This window comes from Vulpes vulpes, chromosome 16 (genome assembly GCF_048418805.1).
Source record: "Vulpes vulpes isolate BD-2025 chromosome 16, VulVul3, whole genome shotgun sequence".
Lineage (NCBI taxonomy): Eukaryota > Metazoa > Chordata > Mammalia > Carnivora > Canidae > Vulpes > Vulpes vulpes.
Genome location: NC_132795.1, coordinates 29,041,974 through 29,054,200, shown reverse-complemented (window position 1 = coordinate 29,054,200; position 12,227 = coordinate 29,041,974). Strand labels below are relative to the sequence as shown.

The window sequence follows — 12,227 nt, the reverse complement described above, 5'->3', positions numbered from 1 at the left end:
ACCCTCCTGGTTCTGGTCGGTACTTTGTTACAGGTATATTTGATACAAAGATTGCCTCCACTAATGAAATCAAGATACTGGTTTTAATACCATATCTTCTTAGACTGCATAGTTCTGAACCCCAATTTACTCTTTTACCGTCCCTGGATTTGGTTTAATTTGTGGAGTTCAGTCTGAAAATTCCTTGACAAAAGGCTGCTTGCTGAGAGTCCAATTATACTTGGAAATAAAGCTATTTTTTTTAAACTGCTGAGAACCTGATACCTGATTTAAGAGGAGATAGCATCTCTTTTTGTAACTCAGAAAACTCACTGTTTTTATTTATTTTAATAGGGCTGGTGTGGAGGTTCTGTTTAATGAATTAGAGATTCCTGTGGAAGAGTACTCCTTTGGTCGATCAAAGATATTCATCCGGAACCCGAGAACAGTATGTCAACCAAAACCTTTACGCTCTGAACTTAGGCTATCATCATATAGGCAAGTCCTTAAAGGATTTTTAACTTCGGGACATTGCCCAAGATGCTGCCAGGACTGCTACATTCTTGTTTCTTCTGCAGATGTCCAAGAGGATGTGGGAGTAGGGGGCAGGCTGTAGAACATGTGTATTTTTTATGAGACATCAAAATCTTTGAACCAATAGACGTACAGCACTTACTAAGTCAGAGAGGAGCTGTTACTACAATAAAACCTCCCTAATTCTTAGGAATTGGAGGTAAATTCAGTCTGTATTGACAATATCTGAGTTATGTAATAATTTTAGGAAAGACAAACCCTATTATTTTGAGGTACATGAAAGCATTGTCATTAAAAAAAATTTAAGGTGAAAAGGACACTTAAAATTCTACTTAGGAACTCCAAGGGAACATTTTTTTATCAATGAACACAGGCTAACACAAAGTATAATCAACACAGCAGTGTTTTTAGTAATCTGGAAATTTGGAGAATCTGGAAAATGTTTGACTTGTTCAAAAGAGAAATGTTATCAGCATCTCTCTGCCCTTAATAGTCACATTATCATGGATAGTGTGAAGGTAAATCTGAGCTTCCAGCTCAGCCCTTCTCTGATTTGTCATGAAGTCTACAGCACCGTAGTGTAAACAGTGGATCGTGTATGAATTCATCAAAATAATCTTCTCATGGGCTGTTATCCATGTCATCTAGAATTAAGGCAGTTGTTCATTTTTGTCTCCGCGTGGTTGACTCCAACATCATTACATTTTTCCTCCTGGGGATGTCTTTCATGTCATAAGGTTTTGTAGATCTGACAAATCTACCTATTGTTTCTTACTTCTAGTTATTCAAACTAGAGGACCTGAGGAAGCAGCGTCTTGAGGACTTGGCCACTCTCATCCAGAAGATTTATCGGGGGTGGAAATGCCGCACACATTTCCTGCTAATGAGAAAAAGCCAAATCGTCATAGCTGCCTGGTACAGGAGATACGCGGTAAGAGCCTCTGACCTTTTTAATCTGTGATAACGATGCCCAATTTGCAAGTATTTGTTACTTGGTACGTAATTGTGACTTATTCAGTCCTCCCAGCAACCTCATGGAATGAGTGCTCTTGTGGTACCTTTGTTAAAGATGGGGAAACCAAGGCAGGAGTCATTAGGCAACCTACCCGTAGTCGCACAGCCACTTAAGTGGCAGAGATGAGGTTTGCATCCAGGACAACTTCAAAGCTCAAGTTTAGTATGTCACGCTGCCTTCCACTGATACAGATACATGTAGTGGGAGATTTAAATCTTGAAATTGCTCATCAGATTGGAAGGGGCAGTGTCATTTAACTGTTTTCGTATGGGGAGGGTCAATTTTCCAAAATAATTGGCTGTTCTCCATGTATTATAGCAGCACTGAAAATGGCTTAATTCCAGAAAACTGATGCCCCATCTTAGTAGAATTCTGAGTTTGGTTAAAGGGTTAGATTTCCTTTAGTCTTCAGATAGCTGGTCCTATTAACTGTGGGAAAAGACCCAAAAATAAAGCATGTTTATGTAATTGACATGGAATTTCTTTTTGGGATTTTCTTTCTCACTTGGTTATGGGTGTTTCATTGGAGGCGTAGCATGTTTGATGGAAGCCTGAAGGCTTGCCTTTCGGCTAGCTTAAACCTGGGCTGTATTCTCACAAATAAATTTGGTGATAAAAACACTGTTCCCAAATGCTTTTTCATTCTGTTTGTTTGCTCTAGAGAGAGAGTTGGAAGATGAATTAAATTTGCAGTCAGATCTCCTTTAGATATTTTGTTTTTCTGCTTTAGAAACATTTTACTATGAGGCAGTATATAACCAGGACAGTTTTGCTGACCTGTTCTCATGTCGTACATTTTAGTGTAATATATCCAAGTTTGAGAAATTAAGGAGATAGTGAAATGATTAAGCCAAAGAAAAAAATTGCTTGGTCTTTAAGAGAGTATGTAAAATTGCTTCTTCTAGCTGAAAGGGCACAACCGGTTAGTAGTGTAGGTGTTGATATATGAACCTATCCAGCCACGATGATAAATGCAGTCCTATGTATTCTCGAAGGCACAGAGGACTGTTGTCACCGACCCGGCCGTGGTGGATCCTCTTCTGTGCACATTGCAATGGCATTGGGCACTTTTGCAGATTTGTAATGCTCCATTTTTTATTTGACTGAGAGAGAGGAGACCAAGAAATGGTCCTCCAGGACCCTTTTTATCATTTATTTTGAGATCATTAAGAAAATCCCAGTTGGGAAGGATAGTGAATCCTAAAAATGCTTTTGCAACACCTACTATGCCAGGCGCTGGGAGTAGAACCATGAACAAAACAACCTAATTCTTGACCTCACAGAGTTTATGTCTAGTGAGGGGGACACTATGTATGTAAGCAAGTAAATAATTGGAACAATTACAGATTGTGGTCAGTGCCGGGAAGGAAACAGGACTGAGGCAAAGAATAGGGGGGAGGTACGCTATAAATTTTGATAGCAGGGTCAAGGAAGACCTCTGGAAGGTGGCATTTCATCAGAAGGCTGAGAAAAGACAGACGAGGCAATGAACCGAGGAGAGCAGGTGCCGTTTGCACCTTTTCCCCCTGCCTGGAGCTTCTGTATCCCCAGGTGAAAGAAAGAGCCACCATATAAAGTATCGTTAAATCATGATGGTGAGCGCTTAATTAATTAATTTAATTAATTTGGAGAATAGAAACAAATAATAGCCTAATTTCCAGAGAAAGTACTAATTTCGCTCTACTGTTACATCTCCAGAACTTGAATACCTCACCCAGGGGCACGTGGGTGGCTCAGGAGGTTAAGCGTCTGCCTTCAGCTCGGGTCCTGATCACAGCGTCCTGGGATGGAGCCTGTGTTGCTCCCTGCTCAGGGGCGAGTCTGCCTCTCCTCCCTCTGCTGCTCCCTCTCTCTGTCAAATAAATAAATTAAATCTGTTCTTTTAAAAGAATACCTCAACCAGTTAACTACACGTTATCCAAGCCAGTGATTAAACTCAATATCGTTCCTCAACCAGATAACTCCGACGTTTTCTCCATGCCTGCTTTCGGTTGCTGATTATTTTAAAATCCACTTTATGGCTCTATGAGATGAATCTTAAAAGTGAGGTAGTTATTTTCAAGCCGTTTAGGAATTTCGGAAGAGCACGTTGAGTTACCAAATGGATAGCGGAAGAGGTGGTCGGATGTGGTAGGTATAGTTCGTTCCGTAGCCGTGGAATAATTCCTCTGTGAGGGATGTTGGAGGCTGAGGAAACGGAGCCCCGGAGAAGGCAGGGACTTGTCCAAGAGCTTTTGCTCTGACATCCTCTCATTTTGCTGCTCACGTGTTGATAACGTCGCTCTGTTTCCTCTGAGCTTCCAAAATGCAGCCTAGTGGGAGAAGGTGAGTCTTCCCCGCTCAGTCGAGGGAGCTAAGCAATCTAGCATTTCCACGGTGAAGGAAGCGCAGCAAGGCTTCTGTACTTTGAAAAGCTGCGAAATTTCATCACAGATGCCCGTGTGCCAGTGAATGTTCCTCATTCAATAGAGTAAGAGCTCACTTTCCTACGGCTGGGATTCCAGTGGCCTCCACCCTCTGAGGAATCAGCCCTAGAAGTATAAAGGGCCTCGGGGCATGGAGCTTGCGGCCTTCTTCTTGGAGGCTCCCTGGGTTTTCTTCAACCTCCCCCACCTGGAAGTAACCTTGGGCGCATCTGAGCCTCCTCGGTGCTCCCCCAACTCTCCCAAGAGGCTGTTGGTATTTCCCTCTGCCGACTGGTATCCGTTGTAAGTCCTTGGGTGCAGGAGTGGACTTGGACTCGCGTTTCTATCCTCACAGTTCTATTAAAGTGATGATCACTTAGTTCTGTTTAGCATCCTTGAAGCGTACTCTGGATTAACCATAATGATTCTGGATTGTTCGATACTTTGATTTCTGTACACATTGGTTCCCAGAAGGAATGTGGGAGAGCAAGTGTTGATTGCACCAAGTAAGCAAGTCCTCTTTCTCAGTACTTGTGGTGTGTGTATCACAGATATGTAAATAGAACTGCTAAAATCTTTCCCTTTTGTCCTACAGCAACAAAAGAGGTATCAACAGATCAAGAGTTCTGCTTTGGTAATTCAGTCTTACATCCGGGGTTGGAAGGTAAGTTTAAAAGAAATGAGCCTTATTTGTTTGGAGTTTTCAGGTTCTTTCACAAAGGATGATGTCTTTAAGGTCACCCTGCAGGGGAGAGCTCCTCATCTCCTGCCTACCCTGTAAACAGTCAGATGGAAAGGATAAATATTTTGGGCGACGCTGGGGCCCTTGTGACCATGTCTTGGCTGCATCCTTCCAACTGGCTGTCCTTTTAAGAGCTTTGTTCTTGGAGCAGGAAGTCCTTGAAATAATACCGTACATGCTTTCAGTATCCTCTTGCCCCCTGTTTGCAAGGGAAGCTGTAGTCCAGAAGGCCGTCTCTCACAGTGTTGCCTACACACCTGTGCGTCCTGCTGGACCTCAGCCCCGCAGCCCAGCTCCTTCTGTAACTTCCTAGTGACTGTGTTGTGGGCCGTAATGATCAAAACATCCTGAGCTCTGGCCATTCTAGTGGGGATCACAGTGCACCGATCACCTAGTTCCACGTCCTTCCTGCAAGCTCGGTTCAGAGGTCTGCAAACTACGACCCCTGGAGCACATCAAGCCTGTGCCTGTTTTTGTGCAACCTGAGAGCAAAGGGTGGCTCTCTGACATTTTTAAAGCATTGTTCAAAACAACCAAAAAAAAAAAAAAAAAAAAAAAAAAAAAGAACATCCTGTGGCATGTAAAAATTACATGGAATACAAAGTTCATATAAATAAAGTTTTATTGGTACAAACCCTTGCTTATTTATTTACATGTTGTGTGTGGCTGCTTTAGCGCTGTAACATCAAGAGTCGAGTAGCCATGATAGAGAACATAGGATGTGCAAAGCCAAAAATGTGTACCGTCTGGCCTAGATTCTACGCAAAGTTTCCTGACGTCTGCTCTAGGTCGATTCTGACCCCTTTCCTGTTGGGAGGTTTTGTGCAGTGAGCTGACCCAGAGGGGCTACTTCCAGGTAGCTCCCAGGCCCAAACCCCGTCAGAGGGTAGAGCCCTGGGCCAGGAGTCGAGTAGCATCAGCTGACCTTTGTCTAGTCCCGTGGGACAGTTTGGTAAATTGTCCCACAGCAAATGCCAAAATATAAATCCGGGCACATAGAGAAAGTGAAATTACTGCCTGTTGGTTCTTCTCTGACCTCATTACCGGGTCATGGGGCCATGACTCCGGTCTAGAGACTTTGGAGATTCAGAGTCCATCTCCAAACCTCGTGCCTCCCCATCCCGGGCCCCCACAAAATCCATCTTGGCAGCTACTGGGAAGAAGCCACTGGTTCTGGACCAGTGAGATGGTTTTAGCAAGTTTTTGAAGACGTCTTCTGAGTAAAAAGCATAGCTGCAGTTACCTTCTATACAACAGTGATAAAAGCGACAAATGGACTTTGGTGGGCCATCGGAGATCCTCCAACCACATTCTGAGGGCGGCTCCTTGCATCTGATGTGCCCCAGCTCCCCCGGCTTGTGCTCACGCTTTCTCCCTGCCGCACGTTAGGGCACAGCTGGCTGCTGTCTCTGTCCGAGCCAGGGCTACGCCGTCCTGCGGAACGACGCCTCCATTTACCACCCTCTCCTCACCCCCGAGGGCTGATATAAGCAACCTTTCCCTTCCCTTTCTTTAGACTAGGGATCTTTCGCTGGAGACTGGATATGACAACTGTCTCTTCAAGTATTGGTTTCTAGTCCCTATGGAATTTCATTTTTTTGTTCACTCTCTTGTTTTTCCGGGTGATTCTTCACCTCAGGCCCGAAAAATCCTGAGGGAACTGAAGCACCAGAAGCGCTGCGAGGAAGCGGCCACCACCATTGCGGCGTACTGGCATGGTACCCAGGTAGGCCGGAGGCTGCCCCCCGGAAGGCAGCGGGTCGGGGGGAGCGTGCGGGCCAACGGACCCTCTCCTCCGGGGGCAGCGAGCGTTTCTCTGGCTTAAGCTACTGAGCACGCATTGACCTGTCTGCCTCTTCGACGTTTTGGTGTGGGGTGGCGGCGCACACGCTTCCGCGTTAACTGCGTGATGGTGACTGGTGTCTCTCCTCTTCTTTTCCCCTTTGGGAAAGCAGCTGTAACCTTTCTTGCCTTAAACTTTTCTGTGACTCCTTTTCACATGCATCACAGGCGCGAAGGGAACTGAACCGGCTGAAGGAGGAGGCTAGGAATAAACATGCTATTGCAGTTATTTGGGCTTACTGGCTTGGATCCAAGGTACTCCATTCGCACGTCCCATTATTCCGTCCCCGGAATCCACCGTAATCAGTTCGGATCTTTAGCGTATCAGGGGCCGATGACCACAGCTAGTGGGGGCTCACACTGGTGCATGTCCTAGCAGCCGAGTTTGAATAAACCTGGATATGTTAGTGGCAGTAAGTGTCCACTAGGGTCCCTAAGCACGGGGAAGCCAAAAACACTAATTGCTTATTAATGAGGCACGAGTATTAGTTGCTCTTTTTAAAAAACAAAACTCTCAAGTAACACGCATGCTTAGTTTTTTGGGTTTTTTTTTCCCCTCCCCTTCCCTCCCTCCAACCACCCCAACATACGTATCCTGGCGGTTTTCTTAAGGTATTTTTGTTTGGTGGGGGGCTGGGGGGGCATGTGGGGAACGTTAAGGTTTGGGCTTCAGTTGGTTTTCTGCGACATGACGGTAATAGAACCGCCTTTAACGCATGCCTTACAACATATTAATCCACGAATGAAATTGTGTTTTAGGCTCCCTGTGGCAGCCATTGATTATCATAAGCAAAATATTGTGTGTGGAAAGAATGATCATTTGTGATTTAACAGAAAGCTGTGTTCATGCAAAACTAGCTGTAATTGCCACTGAAGAATCCCAAGAATTTCAGCATCAGCTGTTTGTGTTCAGAAACAAAGGCCTCCTGAAATACTCTCCCTAATCCCCAGGCAGAGTCGTGGGCTCTGTGAACATTTCACATACCCCAAGGGACCGGACTTTTAGATGTTTTTGTTACTTATAAAATCAAAGGTCATCCCTGCTAAAAATGCATGTTCCAGTTAGAAACATAAATACCAATAGAGTCCTATGTTTTTAAGTTTACCTTGTCAGCAGTAGAAGCCCATCTTGTGAGAAAAATGAGAAAAGTCAACATTTGCCTGTATACAGATCTTAATTTGCCAAAAGAACTCACCAGAGTCGTTCATTTGCGTTTTCCCTTCAAAAATCTGTGGCGAACAGACTAGTTCCTCTGGTAAGTAGAGGGAAGGGGCCACTTAAGTGTCCCTGGGACTTCCACGCCGAGTGGGCTCACGTCCCCGCCGGAGGACTGCCGTGTGCTGTGCTGCAAAAGCACTGCCTGTTTCCTCTTTCAAAGTAACGTGCCTCAGTTGCACTTGTCCCTAAGACTGATTTTTAGACCTAGAAGTCCCCTCACTGTTTTCATTGTCTGGGGCCCTGAGCTCACACTGAATTTCGACTCGTGCCTCTTCTGATTTTCTAATGGGAATGGACTTTTGAGTCTCATGTTTCTGTGTGGACTCCAGAGAAACAGCCTTTACCGTCCATCGTCTAAATGGCTGTTCGCAGGAGCTGATTTTACACGTCCGAGCGAGGGACCCAGAAGGTCGTGGCTCTCCAGCCCCGTGTGCTGGCAGCCGTGTGCTGCAGCCACGGCCCTGTTAGCTGCCCCTCACATTCTCAGGCTCTGATAAGGGAGAAGGAGAGTGTGGGGGAGCGGAGGAGGGAGCAGGAACAGGGAAAGAAAAGGAAAAAACGTGGATGTAGGGGGGCAGAGGCGCGCTTCCCACTCAGGTCACCTTCCTCTAGCCCAGAGGCTCAGCGCACTAAGGGACTGCACCAGCCGTACAGGACCCTTCGGGTTTACGGGATGGGGCCCTCTTCTCTATCATTCTGAAATCCTTATGCATAAGTTGGCTCTTCCATGTGGTGGGTTATCTTTTTCTGGTCATTTGTGCTGTCTGCATTGGGCTGTCTCTTTTATTTACTATCTAAAACGTTCTAGGCTCGAAGGGAATTGAAACGCTTGAAGGAGGAGGCTAGGCGTAAGCATGCAGTTGCTGTCATTTGGGCTTACTGGCTTGGATTAAAGGTACTTCCCCACCCCTTCTCTCGGCCCTCTGTGAACTCAACGAAGCCCAGCACTTACTAACCCTGAGAAAACGTTTGATTGATGATGCTTGCTTACGGTCCGCACGGTCCTTGACGATGTCATCTTGCCTAATTGCATTTCCTTTTGAGAACAGACCTGTGCACTACTATTTGCTGATTTTATTATGGTGTATTTCTTGAAACAATCGGTTTTAAAGTCCTAGCACCGTAGCTTATCTTATCTAATGAGACACCTTGTTACCCGATTTCTGTATTACCGTTATCTTTATGAGGATGCAGTTTGTGGGTTTTTTGTTTTTTTTTTTTTAATTCATGACACAGGGTTATAGTAGTCGAGCCAAAAGCTGACCTGCTGTCTGCAGTGGCCAGCGGGGGCATGTCAGGCTTTTGTTCCCCTTTGTCCGCCTCTCCTACTCCTCGGATGGCTCCTGGAGCCGAGCTTTCTGCAGACTATCTGCTATTCTGATTGTTCAGCATAGAAACCAGAGGATTTTGCATAACAGATTCGGACAAATAAGACCAGCAGTGGATCGATCATTCAGGTTAAAGAGAACTTTAGATTCAGGTACCTTTTAATTAAGGCCAGGGATTATTTCTGAGTGGTGCTTAGTACTTCAGTTAAGGATACACGTAAGTAAATGGGACTGAGCCCCAGAAAACTTGGAGAACAAATTTTAGGCAGTATTTAAAGATTGTGTCTTCCCGGTATTCAATAACTCATCACCATAGGGTGCCATCCATATTGTCTTTTGGGGATAATTAGGCCCCTTTTCGACATGATTTCTCCTTACTGTTTTTGCTGTGATAGTATAACAATTCATCTTCTAAATATTTAAATACCATCCAGGAAACCATTGGCTCTGGATCAAAAGAGCATTAGCAGTATCTGTACATTCGGCTCTTGAATGATCTCCTTTTTTTTTCCCCGCCTGAAAGTTTAGCCTCTAAACTTCGAGTAAATTAACCTTTTTTGATTATACCGAATATTCATCAAGTAATTTTTGAAGTAATTAAGAAATAACTTAAATATGAATTTAAGATGTTCTATTCCAAGAACTCTGAACAAGTTGTAGAACTACTTTTTTAAAAGGGATTTTATTTCCCATTTTATTCGCTTGTTCTAATTTGCATCCTGATTTTTATAAAAAGAAGGAACAAAACATTGAGTACGGATTTTTACTGTGTCATGATTTCTACCAGCAGTATCACATCTATCTTTAGTTTTCTGGGTTTAACTACTTGCATATGTTTTCAGAAATACTTTCATATTAGGGGTGTATACTAGCAACATATAAATCAAATTCGGTTTGTAGGTCAATGGTGTTTTAACTGGAAGGAACTGGACTTCCTCTAGATGTAACTCTTTTTTCCCCCCCATTTCTAGTAAAACAAATATTTTAATGGGTTACTATTGTTAGGAAATAAGATCAAACTTCTTTGAAGTCCAAGAACGTAATAATTTTTGTGCTTTTTTTTTCTAAGAAATTGATAAGAGCAGTAGTTTTGCCCTTTTAGGTGATTAAAATGTGGAATTGATTACAAGGTTCATGGATCCTTTTGGGACTGCCAGGGCCCACGAGGGGAACCCATCCTATATGCCAACATGTTGTCACCAGGCCTTTTCTGCACATAGCTGTAATTCCAGAGAATAGTCAGAAGTATTGCTGTGGATATCAAAAAGCACATTGCAGGGAACTCCCTTACAGTGGCATTCAACTAAACATAGTAGGACTTCCAGTGAGTTTCTATGGATTGCTTACATGAAATCTCACTTTACCTTCTCTGCTTTCCTACACTATTAAAATTCTGGGAGGCCAATGAATAGGTTTCATTTTTCTTCTCCTTGTCCCTTCTAACTTTAATAGTTTGAGATTTAAAATGGATATGAATCTTGGCTAAAAGAAAAACAATAATCAGTAACATGGAATATGAACAAAAGGAAAAACTTCCTATATACTGGATGGGGGAAAGTTTTCAACCTTAATAATCCACAAGTGCAGGGAATGGGCCTGATGCTCACCTGCCCCACGGGACCAGGGCGGTCACATGGATGACGGAGGTAGCAGAGGGCAGGTGTTTTGGGAACGACGGGGCCTCGAGCAGTTTGGAGCATGCCTATCTCGTAAAGACGGTAGCAGCTCCTGTGGTCCCCGTAGTCCTTGTTATGTGGGAACGGGCTCACTGTTGCTAGATCTTAGAAAATTTAAAGAGAAACATGTGGTCGGAATTCCTCTGTGAAATTCTTAAAAATAGGCATATAAAACATTTTTCTACAAACTGAATATGGTTAGTAGGTTCCTAGCTTATAACCCCTAATGTAGAAATGTTTGAACATGTGCAATTAAACCCAGAAAACTAAAGACAAAAGCAAAAGATACATAATGTGTGAATTATTCAAATAGGCTAGCGTTTGCTAAAATCTAATGTTCTCATTTACAGCCAGATAATACATATTTTAAATAATTTTTCCCTAATTTCAGGATTCAGCTATTTCGTTCGTCCATTTGGTAAACACCTCACCTAGTTATTTGATTTGTTGGACATTAGTATGCAAAGTAAATATGACAGTGTAGCAGGAGGAAATCAGGAAACTAAAAATGTAACCTGATGTCCTGGGTGCTGTGATAATATTTAGCAGCAACGTTGGTAGGAACAGAGATTAGAGAAAAATTAGCGCAATTATATGGAAGACAGTGGTAGTTCACAAGCTAGTTTTTAAATTCTTATTTTTAGCACATTTAGTTCTCAGTGTGCAGTACTAAAGTCCTGTCATCGGATGCAAGGCTTTTGGAAACGAAACTGCAATAGAGTTCTTCAGGCATTATTTTTTCACCTTTTAAGAACAATCTGCAGTGACAATCACCTTATAAAAATTTTTTTCTGAACTATGTTTTGATTGGTGATGAGTTTGCAGCTATTGTCTGCTGAGTGTTTCTTGTCAAATCATCAGGCTCTTTAAAAACTAGTTAAGAGGATTTAAAACATTGGAATGTTCCAGTATCATCACTTGGTATCTCTTAATTTCTTTTTCTCTAATTTAAAATCCACTGTCTCAGTGTACTTCGATTATTTTACTATATCCAGAAAATCACTGAGAGGTTTTACTTGTTCTATGCATTTTCATTTTTAGTAGATAGAGGCGCATCATCTGAATGGGCATCTGCTGGCCACACGGTAACCTCTATATTCTGATGCTTCTTTTTAAAGGTACGTAGAGAGTACAGGAAATTCTTCAGAGCCAATGCTGGAAAGAAAATATATGAATTTACACTTCAGAGAATTGTAAGTTTACACTTCCTGTATGGCTAATTAGCATTATTGGATTAACTGGTCAATAGCGTCACCTCAATAATAAGCAACTTGCGTGGTAGCAATGAAATCCTAGCTGTGACACTAAGAGAGTGTGACTTTTTTGTCATTTCCCCCCAAATTCAGGTAGAAATGTGTCAGAGAGTTCTTAGTGGCCTGCATATGATTAATAAAATGTTCCTCTTCAGGGGCACCGGGTGGCCCTGAAGTCAGTTGAGTGTCCGGCTTTGGCTCAGGCCATGATCTCAGGGTTGTAGGATCGAGACC

At 43.2% G+C, this 12,227-nt stretch overlaps 1 protein-coding gene across 11 annotated transcripts in view; it reads left to right on the top strand.

Annotated features, from left to right (window-relative positions):
- Window positions 1-12,227, top strand: part of MYO1B (myosin IB) — a 173,304-nt gene that overhangs the window by 145,399 nt on the left and 15,678 nt on the right. For 5 of the 11 annotated variants that reach the window (XM_072742206.1, XM_072742208.1, XM_072742204.1 and 2 more), the window contains 7 exons: window positions 334-427; window positions 1,295-1,444; window positions 4,529-4,597; window positions 6,315-6,401; window positions 6,686-6,772; window positions 8,545-8,631; window positions 11,859-11,933. In XM_072742206.1, coding sequence (XP_072598307.1) covers window positions 334-427; window positions 1,295-1,444; window positions 4,529-4,597; window positions 6,315-6,401; window positions 6,686-6,772; window positions 8,545-8,631; window positions 11,859-11,933 — 649 coding nt within the window. The remainder of the gene's footprint in view (window positions 1-333; window positions 428-1,294; window positions 1,445-4,528; window positions 4,598-6,314; window positions 6,402-6,685; window positions 6,773-8,544; window positions 8,632-11,858; window positions 11,934-12,227) is intronic. The other 6 variants (XM_072742205.1, XM_026002638.2, XM_072742210.1 and 3 more) reach the window with 2 other exon arrangements.